We start from the raw sequence: 23,425 nt of genomic DNA, 5'->3' as shown, positions 1-23,425 counted from the left end.
CAAAAAACAGTCCTCGAATGCTTTTCTAATGTGTAATAGGAATGTTTGATGAATAAATATGGAAAACTGACCTGCATTTTGTTATTGTATTAATTCTCTGGGAGATGGACTGGATTTGACCCTTGTAGGGGTCACATAGTACAGTCTGCTCCAGGGGCAGCCCAGACCCCCTGCACACGGGGAGATCTCCCTGATACTCCAGCCTATTAGGTGTGAGGCCGAATGTGCTTTTCATGTTGTGAACCATTTTTTTAATGGATGCTATTAAATAATTCCATAACGTTTAATCAAATGCGTTGGTAGCACGGGTCTGATCATATGTTTTCCACAAACATGTATTTGAATGGTCAGTCAGCTCAGGGAAATTGTGTATCCTGCTGTATGGCTACTCCACCTCTAGTCATGTGCAAGCTGACACTCTGGTGTGCAACTACAGTCACAGGGAGACAGCAACAACCACTGCCTCAGATATAATATCTTTCTTTCTTTCTTATTCTTTCTTTCTTTCATTCTTTCTTTGTCCTTTCATCATGTTTCTTCCTTTCTGATTCCTTCTCCCCCTCCCTCTCTCTCTCTGTCTGTTTTTCTCCCTCTCTGTGGGAGAATGCGTTCACATCCCATCTCTCCTTCATGTGAGTTCTCTGTCTCCCTCTCTCCCTCTCTCCCTCTCTCCCTCTCTCTGCCTGTATGTGCGTGCTGTTTTCTGTGTTTCTGTGCCTCACGTGTGAGTATTTCTGTCACTGTGGCATATGTGCCCTCCCCCGCTTCGTCCCCCCCCCCCCCCTCTCACTCGCTTTCACTATCCCTCTCTCTCAATTACTCTCTCTCCCTCTCGCCACAGGCATGTGTGTGTGTGTGTGTGTGTGTGCGTGCGCGCACGCGCTCTCTTCTCTCTGTCTGTCTCTCTCCCACCCTCTCTCTCTTTCTCCCTGTGTTGCACGTGCCCAGTGCGATACAAAGCTCTAACCTTATTTCACAAACAAGCCATCGCACCGACTCCCCTAACCACATCTAAAACCACTCAAATTGTGTGCACAGGAAGTCAGCATACACTTTCATGACTTTGAAGCACAACAAAGCACAACGAAGAAAACGTGTTATTTGACAAATGAATCCTTTCCATTGGTCCATTGGTCCCCTTTATAATATTGATCCTGTAAGTGTGAAGTCAGGACAAACCACTGGATGAAATCAATTCCCCACAGCATTTCAGGATTAGTGCAAAAGCAGATAAAGCATATCGCCTACAATGCAAAAGAATATGAAACTTATAGCCGGGGTCTCCCACACCTCAAACCCGACCAACAGGTGCATTCTATCTCAACACACTCAGACAAAACAATCAGACTTTTTGGTCACATGACCATTTCATAAAACAATTTTAGAACCCTTTTCTGACCTAGGAGAAGTAAATAAACATAAACAGCTTTGAGTTTATTTGTTGCTTTTTTACATTCTTCTCCTCTGGAGGAGTCGCTCCTTCTTGGCGGTCTGTGGATATCTAATGAACAGTGGCTGGCTGGCTGGCTGGTGTGACTCCAGGCATGGTGGATTGTGTGGGTTCAGCTCCTGAGAGGATCGGAGAAGAGAAGAGGAGAGGAGATCAATCCTTCATTGACTCTGTCAGCATTATGATGCGAGGGTAATTAAAAGCCCCAGGGAGGCCGGTCGGTCCGCTTTGGGAGACCTCTGCACTGGCCTGCACTGGACAGAGTATAGCACAAGTGTGCTGCCTGGTTAGCCTGGTCGCTAACCACCAACCGCCCTATCAGCAGCAGCTCAGGCCATGCTAGGTCTTTGAAGTTTAACTTACACACTCAAGTTACAAATAATGCCATGTGTCTTGAGGCATATGAAGATAACAATGAAGATGAAAAGCAATAGTATCAGCTTTTAGGGGAGTTTTTTTATTAAATATTTAGTCAGCCAGTGTGTACATCTATTTATGTATTAGCCAATAGGTGAGTGGAGTTTATGTTATTGTAAGCATGGGGAGAGGAGGAGGTCCCTAGAGGAGTCTGCTTGCATTTGATAGGCTCCCCAGATGGAGTCCCAAAAATAGGTCCCCCATGCACTTAGCTATGATATTGGACATGACATATTGACTAACTTGTCTGGCTCCATGGATTAAACATTAGATTATTTAAAATGAAGGATGGAGCCGAGTGCACAAGCAAGCCCAGTGTAAAACAGTGAAAGGGGGGGAATAGGGTGCACAAGTCCCTTAAAGCTGCCTGGCACAGCCGCTAGAGAAAAGTGCACGCGTTTGGCCATGGAGAACGTGATATTGACTACACTCGCAGGCACTCTGCTGGTTGGCATCGCTGATATGCTTGTGTGTGTGTCTGCATGTGATTGTGTGTGTGTGTGTGTGTGTGTGTGTGTGTGTGTGTGTGTGTGTGTGTGTGTGAGAGAGAGAGAGAGAGAGAGAGAGAGAGAGAGAAAGAAAGAGAGAGAGAGTGAGTATGTGTGTTAGTGTGAGTGTGTGTGTATGTGTGTGTGTGTTTGAGAGAGAGAGAGAGAAAGAGAGAGAAAGAGAGTGAGTGTGAGTGTGTGTGTGTGTGTGTGTGTGTGTATGTGTGTGTTTGTGAGTGTGTATCTGTGTGTGGGGCGGGTGATGCTGTTTTGAACAATTGCTTGATAAGATGCCATGGGGCATTGTCCCGTCGGTTTCAGATCAATTCCTGCATCCTGTGAACAGAGCATGCAAAGGCTCCCGGGAGCAGTGAGTCCAGTTAGCATTCCACGGGCACAGGCAGTGGCCGCGCATACGGCTAAATTTAGACGCTAATTTTCCCTCCGAACGTGACATGAATGACTGATCACAGACAGTTTTGGAATTATGCTGACAAAGGACAAAGAAAAATACACCTCCCGTTGATAGGTAGGTTTTGCTTTATTTGTTTGTTTGTCTATTTATGTGATTTGTTTGTTTTCTTTCTTGCATGTTTGTTGGCTTGTTTGTTTGTCTGTTTTTTGTATCCACATCCTCATAATTGAATATCTAATAAGAAGATCTAAATGCAGCAGTTCATCCTCTTGATCTTAGATATTCTCATTCTAGATCTTAGATATTCTCATTCTAGATCTTAGATATTCTCATTCTAGATTTGCTGCATTTTGTTTGCTTGTTGTTGTTGTATTGTTTGTTTGTTTACATCTGTTTTTTCTTGCCTGCTGTTGTTTTTTTTCCCTGCTGGTCGCTGGCAGCACCGACATGTGGTAGGGAACATGGGGGACTGGAACCTGCTGGGGAGCATTCTAGAGGAAGTCCACGTCCACTCCACCATCGTGGGCAAGATCTGGCTGACCATCCTCTTCATCTTCCGCATGCTGGTGCTGGGCGTGGCGGCCGAGGACGTGTGGGTGGACGAGCAGAGCCAGTTTGTGTGCAACACGGAGCAGCCGGGCTGCAAGAACGTCTGCTACGACCGCGCCTTCCCCATCTCGCTCATCCGCTTCTGGGTGCTGCAGATCGTCTTCGTGTCCTCGCCCTCGCTCGTCTACATGGGCCACGCGCTCTACCGGCTGCGCGCCCTCGAGAAGCAGCGCCACCGCAGGAAGGTCCAGCTGCGGGCCGAGCTGGACGAGATGGAGCCCCTGCTGGACGAGCACAGGAAGCTGGAGAAGGAGCTCAAGAGGCTGGAGGAGCAGAAGAGGGTGAAGAAAGCTCCTCTGCAGGGCTCGCTCCTCCGCACCTACGTCATTCATATCCTAACCCGATCAATGGTGGAGGTGGGCTTCATAGTGGCTCAATATATCTTATACGGCATTGGCCTGAATCCCTTGTACAAGTGTGAGACTTTGCCTTGTCCCAACATGGTGGACTGTTACGTCTCCCGGCCGACGGAGAAGACCATCTTCATGGTGTTCATGATTGTGATCGCGTGCGTGTCCCTGTTCCTGAACCTGATGGAGATATCGCACCTGGGCGTGAGGAAGATCAAGCAGACGCTGTCGGGGCTGCAGTCGGCTGGCGGTCACAGCGGTGGCGGAGGCGGAGGGGACAGCCCGGGCCACCTGCCCTACAAGCCCGGCCTGCAGCAGCTGTGCGTGGTCACTAACATGTCCCCGCAGAAGAAGTACCCCACGCTGGGGCAGACGAGCTACACGCACGAGGGCCACGGTGAGCCGCCTCCGCTTTACCTGACCGCCATGGACGCCGTGCCCGGCGAGATGCAGAGGGACAACAGCATGGACGAGGGCGGAGGAGGTGGGGGCTGTGGGGGGGGCGGCGGTTACCCCGTCTCCTGCTTTGTCCAGCAGCCTCGGCAGCTGCGCTTGGCCAGCCAGGGCCGCATCCAGGGCCTGCGCTTCCAGATGCCCCTGGAGCAGCCACCACTGGGCCTGCAGCACAGCATCTCCGAGAGCCAGACCCAGCTCCTGCACTCCCACCACCACCAGCAGCAGCACCAGCAGCAGGACCAGCAGCAGCTCCAGCACCAGCACCAGCAGCACTCCCAGCAGCAGCAGCACTCCCAGCAGCAGCAGCACTCCTACCAGCAGGACCAGCAGCAGCTCCAGCAGCAGCTCCAGCAGGGTGGTGCCAGCGAGGCTGTGGGGGAGAGCCATGGCCGGCTGGTAGGCTTGTCCCATCAGCAGCAGCAGACCCACGAGGGTCCTCACCCTGGTGGCCCCCTGCAGGCCAACTACCTCTCCATGCCTGCTCTGCCCACGCAGCTGACCCAGCACCTGACCCAGCACCGGCCCAGTCGCGTCCTGGACATGCTGGAGGCCCGGAGGGACTCGTCGGACAGAGACGTGCTCTACCCGCCGCACCCGCGCAAGGCCAGCTTCATGGCGCGGCTGCCCTCGGACAGCGGCACGTCAGACGTGTCCAGCTGCCAGTCCAGCCAGAGTTCGGAGTCGGAGCTGGGCTCTCTCAACAACGTGCCCATGAACCCGCCCGGGGGGCGCAGAATGTCAATGGCAAGTAAAGCCATGCGACTAAAGGCTTCTGACCTACTGGTTTAGAGAGGGAGCGGTCAGTTGCTCTCTATGTCTTTTTGTAGCATATTGTTACACTCTGTTTACCCATAGGGCCATAGGAATGTTCAGTGTGTGCCATTTATCTGACAATGTGCGTTGATGACATAGACTATATTCAACATTTGTTGCCTGAGATAACAAATAAACAGAATTTAGCCGATGACACTCCATGTTTCTAAAATGCCACTGCATAACGACGGCGTTATTTCTCTTTCAGAGCGTATTCTTGGACATTTCATCCATTATGAAAAAGTGACCAGACTGACTAGGAGGCCTAGCGGATGCTGACACGATGTCTCCGTGCAGAAGCGGATGAAAGGAGTTATCAGTGGCAAAGACTTCAATCTGCTGTCCTAGAAACGCATTGGCACTAAAGCCAACAACTTCAAGCTTTTATTTTGATTTGTTTTGTTTTTTTAAGGTTCATGTAGTGCTTTTCTACTGAGATTTTAGTGTAAGCACCTTAAAAATACCTGAAAGCAGCGAGTGAGGAAGAGAGAAATACAAAAACATTCTTTCTGTTGCCGGTTGAGCGAGCGAGGGGCAACGGACAAGCACATCAAAGACCTCAGGACTGAGGATAACTGGACAAAACGCAGGAACTTACAAAGACCTCAGGACTGAGGATAACTGGACAAAACGCAGGAACTTACAAGCATGAAATGTGATGTAAGCCTCAAGACTTGAGATGTGGAGGAGAGGTTCTGAACTACTAATGAACTTTGACAACACACACACACACACACACACACACACACACACACACACACACACACAAACACACACACACAAACATGTTCTTTGTTGATTGTATTGCTGGAAAAAGTGACAGTAAGAGATATGCTGTACTGCCATGGGAATGCAAAGCAAAATTCTATTAAAAATGCTTTTTTTCTTTAAACAAGAAGCAGTTGAGTATTTGTTGATGTTTGCATGCCGTTTTGAGAAAAAAAAAAAAAATCTGTTTTCAACCGATCCTTATTTACATACTTTGGTAGTGTCATATACAACAACAATTTGGTCGTATCAGCTTCACTCGCTTCATAAATGTAGAACTATTTACACTATTCAACATTACGAAAAAGGATTAGTAACAAGGGTTGATATTTATTTGGATTCAAACATCATAATCAAATTCTCTGCATTGCATAACAAACACGATCACAATCATCCACTTAAGAGTGCTTTGACCAATGACAGATGAGGTATATTAGAATTGAGCAGGTAACTTATTACCATTTTGACAGGAACCACAGTTGATGCTTGCATTCATTGTGATGTTTCTTTATCATCTCACACTGTTGTTCAAAGGCAAGTGAGGCTACCAGGGAAGAACGTGCTATTTACAAACAACTGGTTATGAATATATTACACAATCAGACATTGACATTTGGAATTACCTACAAAAGCTGTAAACGTTCTCTGGTGCGCCATCACCAGATTGGCTGCTCAGGCAAATAAAGGTCCAATCAAATCTTAGTCCAATATTCCCAAGCAAACATTTCCGAGAAAAGTGGAGAAACTTTCTAGTTTCCTGATCTCTTGGTATTGTGGTCCATTAGTAGCTCTTTTCTCTACCAAAAGGTGATCGTAAAACATCACAAGTAAACATTTCACAAGACTTTTGAGAAACACTGAAATAAATAGCAGTTACTCACTACATAGCAGATATATCAGATCTGGTGGTTTGCAAATGTGCTTGCGGTATTAAACAGTTGATTCCTGAGTAACTTTGGTCACATTATAAAAAACAACACATGGTGCATCATGATGATATAAAAGACTGTGTGTGATGTGTGGAATGGCACACTTGTAATATTCCGAAACAGAACTCCAGAATTTAGAACACTTGGGTGTCATCCATAAAACTGTATGGTGGTGTAAAGCTTACAGAAAAGATACTTGATCACTGCTCTGCTTCAACCCTCTCTGCTAACAATGTCAATTGAAAATGTTTACATCTACTGAGTAAATGCAAACATATATAAGAGGAAGACTGAAGTTGAATTACTAGATTGATGTTTTGGTCAAAGTTAATCGTTAGCTTGATGATAACCTAGCTGGCAAGTACACCAAGGCTGTACAGCAGGTGTTAAAGGTTTTCCCTGTGGATTGCATGTGGACCATAGTCAACAGGGACTGTACTGTAGCTATGATACATTTATGATATTTCCCATGGCCTTTGTATAGCTGTCTTGAAATAGGACACCTTTCAAGCTATTTTTCTTTGTAATAGTTTCCAGTAGCTACATAAAAATCTAGTATCAATTAAACAGTTTTATCTCTCTTTTTGTTTTTCAAACACAATCACAAAACAATCACAAAGATGTCATGACCCTTGCTTTGCTCTAAAACATCAAATCTAACTAAAAACACCCAGAATATGTTTCTCATGCTTACCAAAAAAGATTCCCATATGTAGCTCATTTGGTGATATGCAATTTTCAGTCAGTTTGGCAGAAAAAAAGACAGCAAAAGCAATCATCATGTGGTTAAATACTGAATCCACAGAAAAAAAACAAGTTAGTGGAACACCCCTGGGGTCATTGAACACAGCTACACACTGATCTTTCTGCCCAGATAAAGACTTGCATGCATCAATCAGAGTAGGCTCCGCAAGACCTTACCACAACTAAACAGTGGGACAGGACCTTTTGATCTGTCACTCGTTCTCAGATGGGTCAGGCGACCTTCAGAGAAGGACCTTATTAGAGGGATGGAACCGCTCCCAAACAGCCGAGCACTTTTACAGGGTTAGGCGACGGAACCGTCTCCAAGTTGTGGATGATGGATGGAACCTTGTGTGTGCGTTCCGGTTCTTTTCTGTGGATGCTCTGGTTGAGACAGGCGACGCTCTCCCTGATGTCTACCATGCAGGCTCTTAGCTGGCTCCTCTCCCTCAGAAGTGACTCCTTCTCACACACCTGTATCCACACACACACACACACACACACACACGCACACACACACACACGCACACACACAAACACATACACATACACACATTTCAGAGTATTAGTCTCACACATCAGCGTTCACACTGTACACATTTCATTGTGTTACTTCAACGACAGCATCTACACCTACAACACATTTCAGTGTTTTTCATATCTGTGTACTGTGTAAATCACACACTATTACAATGAGGCCTGTGTGTGTGTGTGTGTGGGGGGGGGGGGGGTAAAATGATCTACAAATCTACATGATGGCTGGTGGGAACATGTGACATCAAGGGCAAACACAATATACATAAGAAGTGTGATGCTTTTAATATATATATTGTATACGCCATGTCTGTGTTGTATGTGTTTTCTGAATGGACCTTGGAGTCTAGTGAGAAAGATGATGATGATAGTTAGATAATAGATAGATAGATCGATTACTTTATTCATCCCCAAACGGAATTATGGTGTTACAGAAGCAATTAATAATATAAACACATATCACATTTACACATACAAGATAAAAATAAATACAATATAAAGATATAAAGGATATAAGGATATAAAGTCTCTGTGCGTGTGGTTGTAAACTGTGCATTGTCTCTCAGAATAACATCCTCCTCTCCCGGCACAAGGGAGAGTTATTGTAAATAGTTATGGCAGTGGACAGAAATGATTTTCTATAACGGTCCTTGTTACAGCGAAGTTGAAGCAACCTCCAGCTGAAAACACTGTTGTCTGACCAGTAGTTTGTTCAGTGGTTGTGAGGTGTTGTCCATAATGTTAAGGAGCTTTTGCAACATCCTTCTCTCAACAACCAACTCTAGGGGCTCAAGTGTACTTCCAAGCATGATGATGATGATCAGACCCCCCCCCCCCACTCCCCACCCCACCCCCACACATACACATGCACATGCTAACCATCAATAAATACAACTGCACACACAGACATACACATAGACACACACACACACACACACACACACACACACACACACACACACAGACACGGGTGCACACACACACACACACACACACACACACACACACACACACACACACACACACACACACAGACACAAACACGTGCGCACACACACACACACACACACACACAAACACACTGACAGCACTTGTTAGCTGTTACCAGTTTGTGTATGTCCACCTCCAGGCTCTGGATGCAGTCGAGCTTCCTCTTACGGCATCTCTGGGCGGCGACTCGGTTCTTGCTGCGACGCCGTTCCTCCTGAACGAGCTCCAGCTGCTCTGGGGTCAGACTGTGCATCCGCATCACTAGCTGGAAGTCACTGCGGGGCAGGTACGTCAACTGATCCACAGGGAATGGGAGTTTCACCTGAAAATACAAATGGGTGTGAAAGACTGCATCAATATACCCATACAGTACATTATATTAGTTATTTCATTAACTATTTCATTATTAAATTATATGAATGCAATATTGAATTATGGATGTTAATGTAAATAGTTAATGCTCGTTAGTAAATGTTGTCGAACATAGGGGACATTTATTTTACTAACAAAATCAAATGTGTGTATAATATGGAAATGAAAATAATATGGAAATATAGTTGCAAGCGGCAATGAACTGGGCCCAAGCCACTTTAGAGCATGGACTTTACTGCTTGGACCCCTAAATATATATATATTTTTTAATAATTGCTTTTTAATAAAGTGATTTATCTCAGCTACTGACAGGTTTTGGATGCACTACTGAAGATGACCACTGGATGGCAGTGCACCCAAAGATGCAAAGAATTGTCTGGAATTGACAGTCTGGAAATTGCGAAGATTTGGAAAAACAGGCATAAACAATAGAGCTTGGCCATTCTCCATGTTCCATAATTTGAACCAATGTTATATTATTGTCGAGTGATGTCAGATTTAAAAATTGACAAACAAAAAAATTAGGCTAATAATAAGTGTAATTGGCCGGTAATTTATATTTGAATTAAAAAGTAATTCAAATATATATATATATATATATGTATATATATATATATATATATATATAACAAATGATTATACAAAATTACTGTTAACAGAAAGGTCCTTATTTCATATAGATCGACAAAAATAGCCTTGCAGAACTACCAAGAAGAGGGATTGTCATGGCAACGCTGAGAGCTAGATACTGAAAAGGGGAGACTGGTGAAGGGTTTGCTGCTGGCGGTGACATACATTGTACAGATAACACAAAGGTCAAGGCTTTAACAGGACTGACTTACTGGCCACTAGCCTTTTAAAAGCTAGTATTTAACTGCTGACCACTCACACAGAGAGATGGTGAAAAGAAAGATGGTGAAAGAGCGAGAGAGCGAGAGGGAGGGGGAGGGGAGGGGGGTTCTAATGATAACCCATGTCAAGATATATCAGACAACTCATCTTGAAAATGAATCGATTCCAACTGAACCAGGGAGTGTGTAAACAAACAGAAAAGAAATGGATGGAGAGAAACTGAGAAAGTGAGAGAGGAAAGGAGAGAGAGTGGTAGGGAGAAGTAGAGTGAGAGAGAAAGTCCCAGCGTTCAGCGTCGACCTTGTGTGTATTCCTCGCCCTCCTCCTGAGCAGGATGGATGTCTATATTTAACCGGACCGGTCCAGTCGCAGCGGTGATAACGCTGCCATGACAAAGGGAGCCCTCGCGGCCTACATAAATCCTGGCTGTCATTGCCTGCCTCCGAGTCCCGGGCCTGCTTGGGCCATTACTCAGTAAATGGGCCATCGCTGAGAAGTGGGCCTCATCTGTTACACAGGGAGCCGGGGGGACACCCAAGACCCCCGATTCAGTTCCCTGAGCAGGGGGGCACAGCTGGGAGCACAGCCAGTCTAATGGGGCGCTGGCCCTCTGGGTTTGAATGCATTCTGTCACAGCGAGAAAGCAAAGAGGGTTCTTAAGTGCAGTGAGAGAAATGGGGTGTGTGTGTGTGTGTGTGTGTGTGTGGCTTTAGATGGTGCATGGTGGTTTGGGAGTGATGCTGCTACGTGACTTCCTTGTCAGAGATAATGCTCTGACTCTAAACCACAAACACACACACTCACACACGCACACACACACACACACACACACACACACACACACACACACACTTTGTTTGCATAGGCATAAAGTTTAACTAGAAATGCAATTCCAAGGAATTACCAGTGCATGAAAATGCTAAAGTTGTGATGTAAAATATCATGTATAGTTAAAACAGATAATAAAGAGATGGTTACTACGGTGATGCTAGGATAGACATGGTGGTTGCATAGCTTAATAAAAGTTGATAGTTTAAAAGTAGACTGTAGATAGTTTAAAAGTTGTTGATAGACAGTAGATAGTTTAAAAGTTGTTGATAGACAGCTAGTTTAATAGATAGTTTAATGATAGTTTAAAAGTAGACCGTTTAAAAGTTGAAGGTAAATAGTTTAAAAGTTGTTGACAGACTGGAAGTTGAATGAATGTTGATATTCAAATAGTTTAATGGCTGTGCATAGGTAGATATTTGACGATAACTGAAAGTTGGAATGGCTCTAATGTTCGCTAGCAGTTATGCTAAGATTTTTAACTATGCTAACCATGCTACTTAGCTAATGTTTTATAGCAGTGCTAGCAATGCTAACCTGCTAACCATGCTACTTAGCTAACGTTTTATAGCAGTTTAATGAATGTTGATATTCAAATAGTTTAATGGCTGTGCATAGGTAGATATTTGACGATAACTGAAAGTTTGAACGGCTCTAATGTTTGCTAGCAGTTATGCTAAGTTATGCTTTAATTCTTTTAACCATGCTACTTAGCTAATGTTTTATAGCAGTGCTAGCATGCTAACCATGTTACTTAGCTAACTTAACTAACATTTTCTAGCAGTTTTACTAAACATGCTAACTATGCTAACAATGTTAGCATGCTAACTATATTAACCATGTTACTTAGCTAACTTAGCTGATAATTTTAGCAGTTATGCTAACTATGCTAACTAGCATGCTAACTATGCTAACCATGTTACTTAGCTAACCTAGCTAATCATTTTAACAGTTTTGCTAAAAATGCTAACTAGCATGCTAACTACGCTAACCATGTTACTTAGCTAACTTAGCTAATAATTTTTAGCAGTTTTGCTAAAAATGCTAAATAGCATGCTAACATGCTAGCATGCTAACTATGCTAACCATGTGACTTAGCTAACTTAGCTAATCATTTTTAGTAATTTTGCTAAAAATGCTAACTAGCATGCTAGCATGCTAGCATGCTAACTTGCTAGCATGCTAACTATGTTAACCATGTGACTTAGCTAATTATTTTTAGCAGTTTTACTAAAAATGCTAACTAGCATGTTAACATGCTAGCATGCTAACTATGTTAACCATGTGACTTAGCTAACTTAGCTAATCATTTTTAGTAATTTTGCTAAAAATGCTAACTAGCATGCTAACATGCTAGCATGCTAACTTGCTAGCATGCTAACTATGTTAACCATGCTAACTAGCTACAGTGGGTAGGAGTCATAGTTGATGACAAGTAACAGTTACAATGGCTAAACAGTTAAAAAGTTCAGTAGTTTAAAGGGTTAAATTGTTTAACAGTGAAATATTGTAGTGAGGACTTTTATTTTGAAACAGTTTTTGGCAGAGGAAGCAGTTGAACAGGATGTGTAGTCTTAATAGGGCCAGTTTGTATGCTTAAAGCCTGAGACTGGCAGTTGAGATCCAGGTGGCCTGAACACCTGCCATAGGATTCTAATTGCTTAATGGCCGTATTATGATGTCATAATCGGCAATGTTAAGTCTATGGGGATTTTTTAAAAGTTTTTCTTTAATAGTTTAAAAAGTATAAAAGTTTCAAAGTTGAAAAGAGATAGCAACCCGATCTGTTTGAAGACCTACGTTACAAAGTTTGAATGAAGTTTCTAAGTTAAACTGTTCAAGAGAAATTGCGTCTAGAAAAAGTGGTAAGCGGAATAATAATAATAATAAGAAGAAGAAGTTGCCTAGGAAGAACAGTACAGTGCATTTTCATGCACTGTAATTATAATACATAAAAAAGAACAACGGGGAATTGAGATTATTTAAATTCTTAATCCAGTGTTCCAAGTTCCAAATTCAGCATGAGGACAGAGTGTAGAAAAGCAGACAGATGATGCCAATGATGTCTTTAAAGTAGAACGATTAAGCAACAACTACAGTAATTCCCTGTGTATTAGCCGCATTGTGTATAAGCCGCAGGACAGTGTTTTATGCAAGTTAAAAAAACAAAACCATATTAATACCATATTAACTGCCCCCGTGTATTAACCTTATAGCTGAAGAAATTTTGCAAAATCAATGTACAAAACCTCGGCTAATAGTTGGTTACGGTAGTCTGACTTTGTGCTGCTTGGCATGGCTGATATTAACCATAACCCTTTTAATCCTATCCACAAACCTAGCCCAATCTCTAAACCTATGCCCTCCACACTTTCATCAGGAGACAGCCAACTGGATGTTTTGACCATTTTAAACGATTCAAAAGTGAAATGAGAAGGCAGCGGAAAAAGTAGTCGCGTAATAACATCCCTTATTGATCACCATGGCAACATTTCTATCAACTCACCTAGTAGGATGCAACTGGAAACCAAAGTCTTAGAGCGGGCTACACTGGAACAGAATCATTCAGGTTCACAAAGCGTAAAAATTGTGCACTTGCGTTTGGTGTAGCCAGTTCCATTGATTATACTGGAAGTTACTGGAATTGTTGACGCATACGCTCCTCAAACGGAACGCTTCAGTTGTGTGTCCGGTGTAGCCTAGTCCGGCCGTCACACTCTGAAACCACACCATTAAAGCCTAATGCACCTCTAGGTGTACAACACCAACTGCAAGGCATCAGCCTTCATTACAAGAAAAGAAAAGAAAATCATAAAGGAATAACCTACCAGAGGGAATGTCACTGCTTTGATTTGCTCGAATAATACAGTTTTTCTCAGTCGCTTTGGTGCTATTCTCACATCACTATTAACATTTGCACAGCAGTAAGTGCATTTCTCAAAACAATTAGTGCAAACTGCAAAACCTAGTGGATGACCTGCAAAAGTGCGTCACTTGCTCAAAATGGATAGTCCATTCCTCAAAAGCACGTATTCATGTCAATGAAACTGTCAGTGTCATCAAAATGAGAAGTCTTGACACCATCGTTTATGAACAAGATAGTCAAATGGCTTTGTCATGTTTTCATTATGACAGTTCTCTCAGTGTTTTCCAATGCAAAAAAAAGGTCAGAACTCGGTGACGCTACCTGAACATGCTCAAGACAGCACTATACACTACTTGTACAACCATTTGAAAACTACAGTAAAGTTACACATTGCTGTAGTTAGGGGAGTAAGTGAGTACAAGACACTGAATACGTACATTTTTACTGTATGCTCTTTGCAATTCTACAGCATTTTGACAGAATTTGATAACTAGTTCACCAATTTTGTATGTAATGACTCAAGCAATGAAATGAAGACTATTAGTTTTATAGGGAACGACTATTCAGTATCCATAAGTATAGTTCATTTTGACTGACATGACATAAGCAAATGATAATGTTAAAAAACAGCAGAGAATTGTATGAAAGCAACTGATACATGTCCAAAAGCATTTGCAATTTGTTCAGAGGAAGGAGAATTTGCTACTCTGATGTGCACAAATGACTAAATGTTGTGGAGGTTGAACTAATAGTTATGAGAATTTTCATTCTGATCTGAAAAAAGCACCAAAGTGACTGAGAAAAACTGTAACTGTGGTACTGAGAAGAGTGCAGTTGTATCTGGATGAGTTATGCAAATTAGGTCAAAAGGTCAAATGTGCATCACACATGAAGAGGAATGATGTCACCACATGAGATAAGGGTCAGTCTCATTAGAGCATGCAGACCACTCCAGGGAAAGCCTTCACACCTGAATCTGACCAGGGGAGCACATTCACCTGCTTGAAAAGCTCACTAATAGATAGATAGATAGATAGACAGACAGATAGATAGATAGATAGATAGATAGATACCGTATTTTCCGGACTATAAGTCGCTCCGGAGTATAAGTCGCATTAGTCAAAAAATGCGTCATGAACAGGAAAAAAACATATATAAGTCGCACCGGACTATAAGTCGCATTTATTTAGAAATGTATTTCACAAAATCCAAAACCAAAAACAGAGACTATGTAACTGGATTATTGAGGCCAAAAAGATTAATGTTAATGAAGACGAAGGAGTGAAGGCAGCCAAGAGGAGGGCTGAAGGTCATTGCAAAGCAAAAGATTCACTGAAAGAAAATACCATGTGGTACACCAAAATGTATCTAAAATGTGGAGAATACAATGCAATCAAGCATTTTGGGCGATGTGGAGTCACAGGCTGGCAGCAGATTAAATGCTCACAAGAGAGAAAAAGATGCAGTTTTAGACGTGACTGAAGCAAGCCAGGCGATAGGCCTATAGGCCCCACGGTAATTGTAAAGCAATTTACAAAAGATTCACTGAACAAAAATGCTGATATGATACATGAAATTTTTGCTAAAAATGTGGAGAATGCAATGCAATGAAGCATTTTGGGCGATGTGGAGTCACAAGCTGGCAGCAGATTAAATGCTCACGATAGAGAAAAAGACGGTTTTAAAAGGACGTGACCGAAGCTGAGGCAAGCCAGGCAATAGGCATATAGGCCCGACGGTAATTGTAAAGCAATTTACAAAAGATCCACTGAACAAAAATGCTTATATGGTACATTAAATTTTAGCTAAAAATGTGGAGAATGCAATGCAATCAAGCATTTTGGACGATGTGGAGAGACAAGCCTGCAGCAGATTAAATGCTCGAGAGAGAGAAAAATATGCGGTTTTAAAAGGACGTGCAGACCGAAGCTGCAGCAAGCAGGTGATATTTAGAAATTTATTTCACAAAATCCAAGACTAAGAACAGACAGACTATGTAACTGAACACATTGAGGCCAAAAATATTGAGAATTCTACAGGGAATCTTGAAGACGAAGGAGTGAATAGTGGCAAGAGGCAAGCCGAAGGCTGCTGACAAGTGCCCGACACTATTGTAAAGCAATTTACAAAAGATTCACTGAATAAAAATGCTGATGTGGTACATGAAATTTTAGCTAAAAATGTGGAGAATGCAATGCAATCAAGCATTTTGGACGATATAGCGTATTTAAAACCAGGGCCTAAATTTCAGCGCGGGATTGCGCATACATTATTACTAAGTATTGAGCATACTAATAAAAGTCCCGCAACGCTAGCCATCATAGAGAAATTCCCACACATTTTACAGCGCTGTCTGACGTTAAAGGGACACCAGGCAACGTTTTTGTGTTAATTACTCATCTTCGTAAGTCGGTATATGGTTAAATGACTCATTACAGGGCGAATGAAGACTCTCTCGCCCGCCCCTACTGCCTGTAGGAAGAATATCCCGCTTGCAAGTTCAGTGTATCGTACCCGGCGACCGAAGCAGTTTCAGTTTCCATCCTGCATCCACAGCACAGAGGGAGGCTAACGAAACGCTAGCGATTGTTGCAAACGTGTGTATAATGGCAGAGCCGGCGAAGAAGCAGCGAAAACCCTTGACGGAAGATGCAAAGAAAAGGAAAAGAGCTTCAGACCGAGCGAGGGGGAGTTTCATAGAGAAAAAGCACCAGGCTTGCCTGGTGTCCCTTTAATCTAATAATGGAGCGGCCTGAAAGCAGACCAACTCTGACTTCAATTGAACCCCATGCAGAGACACACACACACACGCGCGTGCAGGACCACTTTGGGGGTGCCTCTCTCTCTTTGCTCTCTCTCTCTCTCAGCAGGATTTGTCACCGCTAAAGTCAAATTATTACGTGCTTCTACATCAACCGCTATCGACAGGAAAGGAAAACAAACATTTAGCGATCAGGAACCGCAAACACAGAAGCATGACAGCCTATAATATAACGCGAGAGAACATGGATGTGTTCTCCATTTGAGGAACGTTATAATCGATTGCGGACGTGAACAGACAGCTACAGACTCGGAGCACATAGTAGGCCTACTTTCACTTTCTGTGCGTATTCACGTGAAAGATAGCCTAATTAGTAGCAAAACAGCGATCAAATATTACATGGCAGTGAGTTTTGTTTTCAAATGTTTTCATGCATGTCCAGATAACGGGTGAGGAATGTTTAGGGGACAGACTATCGTGAATCCTGAATTTATGGCTGGGCAAAGCACAGCACCTTTATTTGGACCATGGCTTGTAGCCTATTCGAGTCAGCTATAGGCCTTAATTTCTTGCGTTTTACTGTGAGATAGGCCTATACTTTTCATTTGGAGCAGCATACCGGTAGGCTATCAATGGCATTGGGTCACTATTAAGTTTCATGTATGAAAGAGTGTCGGGATGTCCATCCGCTTATTGCGAGATAAGGCATCCGCTTTCATTCATTCATTCATTCATGGAACGTGTGCTGTGCTGCAAGGGAAACCTTATTCCGTATAGCCAAAGAGGTCTAAGATAGCCTAAATTCAGTTATTTTTTTAAATTATGCATGATTTACTTTTTTATAAAATTCATAGGCTGATGCCTGGCAGCAACAATTGTGTTTAAATGTAGGTTAAAGGAATTATCCGGAGTAAAATGCACTTTAGATCGATTTACGGATGATTGGGGGTACATTCGTTGAGTTGACATCAAAATCATGTCATTCGGATGTGTTTTGAGAAAGTTCGATTGTACCGTTTTCAGTCACACAACTCGTAGCCTGGAAGTGAGCAGGGCATTTCAATTTCGCCGCTACAAAACGCTATTTTTATACCTCTTCTACAGTTCCAAACAACATAACACTTACGTGGTAGTGAGTAGAGTGTCCCTAAAGCCAAACCGAAGTATCCCGAGGTCTTTATGTGGTCGAATAGAGAGTCCAGAATGAATTTCATCAAGCCAGTACCTTTCCGGAAATGTTGCCATCTTTGCTGTAGGAGTCTTATTGCTGGGTGTGTTGTAACACGCTCTGGAAATTCACAATTTCGTCGCCGTTTAAAAAAAAAAAAAAAAAATTTATTTGTCCGAATCTGAGGCCCAGCTATAAATAGAATCCCGGCAGTAATTTGAGGATTTAAGTATGCACGTGTGTTTCACGACTTGTGCATTTGAGAGCGCTCTCTCAAGGCTGTAGACCATAATGTTTCATGTAGGGTTCATGTCAGTTAATATAAATTAACATTTAAAAACATGTTCAATTATATAATTTTTTTCATATATAAGTCGCACCTGATTATAAGTCGCAGGACCAGCCAAACTATGAAAAAAAGTGCGACTTATAGTTTGAAGTTTTAGGGCTAGATTAGGGCGAGGCCTGTCCCAGGGTGAGGAGCTATCGGGATTATGAGTTAGTATAAGTATAGTATATATACTCTTTTGATCCCGTGAGGGAAATTTGGTCTCTGCATTTATCCCAATCCGTGAATTAGTGAAACACACAGCACACAGTGAACACACAGTGAGGTGAAGCACACACTAATCCCGGCGCAGTGAGCTGCTTGCAACAACAGCAGCGCTCGGGGAGCAGTGAGGGGTTAGGTGCCTTGCTCAAGGGCACTTCAGCCGTGCCTACTGGTCGGGGTTTGAAACGGCAACCCTCCGGTTACAAGGTCGAAGCGCTAACCAGTAGGCCACGGCTGCCCTAAAGTTGATCGTTTTTAGTGCTTTTTCAATCCACTGATCAATCAAATGATACTACTCTGCATTCATCTACTTCCAGCCTTTTGTGGTCAACTGTCAAACCCCACACTGGGGACTTTGAGCTTATGGGCTCTGTGATGTGATGGGAAGGTCTCTGGGTCAAACCCCACACTGGGCTCTGTGATGTGATGGGAAGGTCACACTGGGCTCTGTGATGTGATGGGAAGGTCACTGGGTCAAAGGTCACTAACCTCAAGCGCTTCGTCTTCAAGACGCGACGACTCACAGTCACCCGCGGAGATGGATCCCGACTCATCACTGGAGCTGGAGTCGTAACACTTCTCAGTCTTGGAGTGGGGGAGCGCCGGACAGCCGGGTCCAGCCTTGGTCCAGCCTGGACCCGGCTGTCTCAGAGTCAGGCAGTAGGCCGTCCGGGAGAGAGGGCAGCAGGAGGCTGCAGACTGAGGAACGCTGGGAGAGGAGCCTGTCCCTTTACGAGCTTCATCACTGGAATAACATGTGGAGGTGGTGGCCTCCTCAGAGAGGGAGGCGTTGTCTGGGCCTTGGCTACTGTGTGTGGAGTGGCTTGGCACTGCCAGAATCTCTGGACTGCTGGGAGCAACGCTGTGAGGAAACCTGGAGAGTGGGTCGAGGTCAGGACCGGAATGCTCTGGAGATTCTGGTTGCCTGGGAAACCCTGAGGTAAATATAACACTAGACCTGCTGAGCCCAGCTTCGTCCTTGAAGACTTCCTCAGTGGACAGAGGCCTCGGTGACCTGCATGGGAGGCCTTGGGGTTTAGCAGAGGTCAAAGTTGACTCTTGGCCAGAGGACCAGTGGCTTATTTTCGGAGCATCCCGCAGTCTGTGTTCTGGGTCTGCACAAGTCAGTCTGTTAGTGAGTAACTGCTGTGAAACATGTGGGAGGCGTAGCTCTGCATTATCCTTCAGGATGGAATGGAGGCCTGCAGCAGCAGAACTGGCACAAACTGGTCCGTCTAAAGTCTCAGTCTCTAAAGACGGAGAACTGGGCGACTCCCAGTCGGACTCGACCGCTTCCTCTTTCTCTAGTTTGGATTCTGAGACGCAGACCGACAGACTGCCCTCCCCAGGGCCAGGCTCATCCGGGGTGGGAGGTCCAGACGCCCCCTGGACAGTGTCAGTGGAAGTGGCCTCCACGAGATCTCGTATGGAACCTGACCCACTGCCATTCACTGAAGCGTTGCCATGGTGCTCACCGAGAGTCTGCTGACACTTCCAATATTTGGAACACTGAAGAGGGTCAAAGGTCGTATGTTTGTCTGTCTGACTGATGTCACTGTTGACTCTCACTGGTGAATCCTCTCCTTCCTCTTCGCTAAAAGGACAAAGCTTGGTCATCTGTGCCTGAGACGCAGAGTCTTCAGGGGTTTCCACACGTATTACCTCTTCCTCTTGTCGGTCAGTTTGTAAATGAGGACTTGTCGAGGAGAGCTCTGGACCCGGTAGCTCTTCATCCGAGTTGCGACTGAGCTCTACCGTCAGGAGAGGGAAGCACGAGTCCTTCAAGTCGTGTATGTGTAGGCGCTCCACGCAGTGGACGACGTCCGGCAGACTGGCCCTGCTGAGGGAGAGCCTCCCTGTGTAGGCAAACTGCAGCAGCGGGGCAAAGCCCCTGGAGGTCACCTGCAGAGGGCAGTGAGGAGCTTTACTGCCCAGGTGTCCAATTAGCACACACACAGGTAATCATGTGATATAGTTACACCATGAGAAATGAACAGGATGGCATGAGGAGGAATGAATAGAGGGGGTGAGAGAGAAGGGAAAGAAAGAGAGAGGGGGAGAGAGAGAGAGGGAGAGGGGAAAGAGAGAGAGAGGGGGAGAGAGATGGAGAGGGAGAGGGAGGAGAGAGGGGAAAGAGAGAGAGGGGGGGAAAGAGAGAGAGAGGGAGAGAGAGAGATGGAGAGAGGAAAGAGAGAGGGGGGGAGAGGGGGGAAGGAGAGAGAGGGGGAGAGAGAGAGAGGGAGAGGGAAAAGAGAGAGAGAGAGCGGGGGAGAGAGAGGGTAAGAAAGAGAAAGAGTGATGGAGGAGGAGAGAGGGTGAGAGGGGGATAGAGAGAGCGGGGGAGAAAAAAAGGGAGAGAGGAAGAGGGGAAAGAGAGAGAGATAGAGAGAGAAAGAGATACACGACAGGGAGAGATGCAGACAAGCAAAAAGAGAGAACAAAAAGACAGAACAAATAATAAAAGAAATAAAAAGGGCTGAAACTGAAAACCTTTTAACTCACAGAGCCCAGTGAGAGCCAGGGGCTGCCAATCTGTGTGTGTGTGTGTGTGTGTGTGTGTGTGTGTGTGTGTGTGTGTGGGTGTGTAGGTGAGTGTGTGTGTGAGTGTGTGTGGGTGTGTGTGCGTGAGTGCATGTGTGTCATACTGTTTTGAAAAACCTCCACCCCTAAAGCTAGTCTGCACTCTCACAGTCTCACACACATAAAGGAACTGAGATCCAGAGACTGAGAGGGACTGAGGGTGGGTGTGAGGGCTGGGCTGGGTTGCTGGGTTGTTGGGTTGCAGGGTTGTTGGGTTGGGTGTGGGGGGGGGGGTCTATTTCCAGCTCCCCTCAGCAGCAGCTGCTGCCGCCTACAGAGGCCTCATCTTTATGAGGAGCTGAGCTCCCGCCCACTGTCACTGGCTTCTTTAGTGTCCATGCCAGATCGGCTAACGAGGACACACACACACATCGCACATCACACACACACACACACACACACACACACACAGTAAGAATCCTCACAGTAAAGAATCCATAATCAGGAAAACTCACAGTAAAGAATCCATAGTCAGGAAAACAGACTGTTAGAAACACACATAATCACATCAGAGATATTACAAGCAACAAAGCCTGGGACAAACAGATTTAGAATTATTCTGCAGCTTATTGTCACTGGTCTGTGTATTATTCTGCAGCTTACGGTCACTGGTCTGTATATTATTCTGCAGCTTATGGTCACTGGTCTGTATATTATTCTGTAGCTTACGGTCACTGGTCTGTATATTATTCTGTAGCTTACGGTCACTGGTCTGTATATTATTCTGTAGCTTACGGTTACTGGTCTGTATATTTGTGTATATTTATCTGTCTTCCTTTACATATTAGTGCTGGTGTATTATATTCTTTCAAAGGGCCCAGATTCTAGCGGCGCCCTTGATCCAATGCATAATTTCCTTCCCATATTAACAGAACAGTGGTGAAGAGTGAACTAAACTCTACTGTGGCACCAACAGGTACCATGTCATTAGAGCAACACAATGTAACAATGTAACCCTTGCCGTCATCAACTCTCAGCATACTGGGTACCCCTTTAGCATTCATTTTCATCATTTTGGAAAATGACGCTCAAGGTTTTCCCAGCGTGTCAAAAAATATGCTCTTGTACACTGCACAGAACAGAACAGGTGTCTCTTGTGCACTGCACAGAACAGAACAGGTGTCTCTTGTGCACTGCACAGAACAGAACAGGTGTCTCTTGTGCACTGCACAGAACAGAACAGGTGTCTCTTGTACACTGCACTGCACAGAACAGGTGTCTCAGGTGTTTTGGGTACGCAGTGGGAATGACAGACACGCCATTCACCCTTTGTGTGAAAAGGAATGTCAAGCTGTTATTTTATAACAAAAATAAATACATAATGTTTCTTTATTGTTTCCGTGTCTTGCCATAACTCACTACCAGGACTAGTTTATCGTGGAGGGCCCTTACAGGGAGAATTCCCTAAGACTGGTGATTGGTTTAGATTGGTTCAGATCGATGACGTCATGCGGGGGATGACTTCCCATTGGTTAACTGGACTGAAGGAGAACTCACTGTGCTGGGCAGGCTGATGACCACGGTGGCGTCCCCGCCCCTCTTCTCCTGGAGCTGGTGCAGGAAGTAGCCACTGCAGGCCGCCAGAACGGCTCCGTGCGCGCTGACCTGTCGCCCCTGCACCAGCACGGTGACGTCGCACAGGACGCCCGCCCGCCTCTGGGCATCTAGGCGCCGCAGCAGACCGCCGCTGTGGGTCGGTGACTCGAAGACATAGAGTAGCCCCTCTGGACTCTCGTCCACACACCACATCCTCTCTCAGAGACCTGCAGAGCAGACGGACTCGTTAACACACACACAGAGGACACTCGTTTAAACAGCGGGACAAGTTACACACACACAGAGGACACTTGTTTAAACGCCGGGACAAGTTACACACACACAGAGGACACTTGTTTAAACGCCGGGACAAGTTACACACACACAGAGGGCACTCGTTTAAATGGCGGGACAAGTTACACACACACAGAGGGCACTCGTTTAAATGGCGGGACAAGTTACACACACACAGAGGGCACTCGTTTAAACGGCGGGACAAGTTACACACACACAGAGGACACTCGTTTAAACGGCGGGACAAGTTACACACACACAAAGGACACTCGTTTAAACGCCGGGACAAGTTACACACACACAGAGGGCACTCGTTTAAATGGCGGGACAAGTTACACACACACAGAGGGCACTCGTTTAAACGGCGGGACAAGGTCCCGGCCGTGGCGCAACTGGCTGGGGCACCTGCACCGTACGCCGGCGACCTGGGTTCGATTCCCGCCCCGTGGTCATTTCCGGATCCCACCCCGACTTTCTCTCCCACTTGCTTCCTGTCATTCTCCATTGTCCTGTCACAGTGCATAAAAGGCATAAAAGCCCCCCCCAAAAAAAGAAATATACATATGTATATATTTGCTCATTGACATGTATATACATGAGCAAAGTTATCATGCAGCATCTATGAATGTGGGAGAGTTATTAAATTAGCTTT

At 44.7% G+C, this 23,425-nt stretch overlaps 2 protein-coding genes across 2 annotated transcripts; one reads left to right on the top strand and one right to left on the bottom strand.

The window, feature by feature from the left end:
* Positions 1-3,231: 3,231 nt before the first annotated feature.
* On the top strand, positions 3,232-4,974 carry gja10a (gap junction protein alpha 10 a). Its single transcript, XM_076293349.1, has one exon. It carries the CDS (start codon positions 3,232-3,234, stop codon positions 4,972-4,974), a length of 1,743 nt encoding a protein of 580 aa, XP_076149464.1.
* A 1,324-nt stretch (positions 4,975-6,298) lies between these two features.
* Positions 6,299-22,576, bottom strand: bach2a (BACH transcriptional regulator 2a). The gene is made up of 3 exons (XM_076295621.1): positions 22,441-22,576; positions 9,079-9,285; positions 6,299-7,913 (listed from the first exon to the last, which is right to left on the bottom strand). The coding sequence occupies exons 2-3, from the start codon at positions 9,220-9,222 to the stop codon at positions 7,698-7,700; spliced, it is 360 nt and encodes a 119-aa protein (XP_076151736.1). The 5' UTR covers positions 9,223-9,285; positions 22,441-22,576; the 3' UTR covers positions 6,299-7,697.
* Between the last annotated feature and the right edge of the window lie 849 nt (positions 22,577-23,425).

This window comes from Alosa pseudoharengus, unplaced genomic scaffold (genome assembly GCF_046254945.1).
Source record: "Alosa pseudoharengus isolate Yale_2024_CS ecotype anadromous, Long Island Sound unplaced genomic scaffold, YU_APseudo_1.1 YU_APseudo_1.1_scf_2, whole genome shotgun sequence".
NCBI classification, from domain to species: Eukaryota; Metazoa; Chordata; class Actinopteri; order Clupeiformes; family Clupeidae; genus Alosa; species Alosa pseudoharengus.
Note: the sequence above shows the minus strand (reverse complement) of the source record. Positions and strands in the feature narration are given on the sequence as shown.

Coding starts and splice junctions, on each gene's coding strand:
- bach2a (XM_076295621.1), bottom strand. CDS start 9,222: ATGCGGATGCACAGTCTGACCCCAGAGCAGCTGGAGCTCGTTCAGGAG. Junction 7,914..9,078: donor AGGTGGACATACACAAACTG/GTAACAGCTAAC, acceptor GTGTGGATACAG/GTGTGTGAGAAGGAGTCACT.
- gja10a (XM_076293349.1), top strand. CDS start 3,232: ATGGGGGACTGGAACCTGCTGGGGAGCATTCTAGAGGAAGTCCACGTC.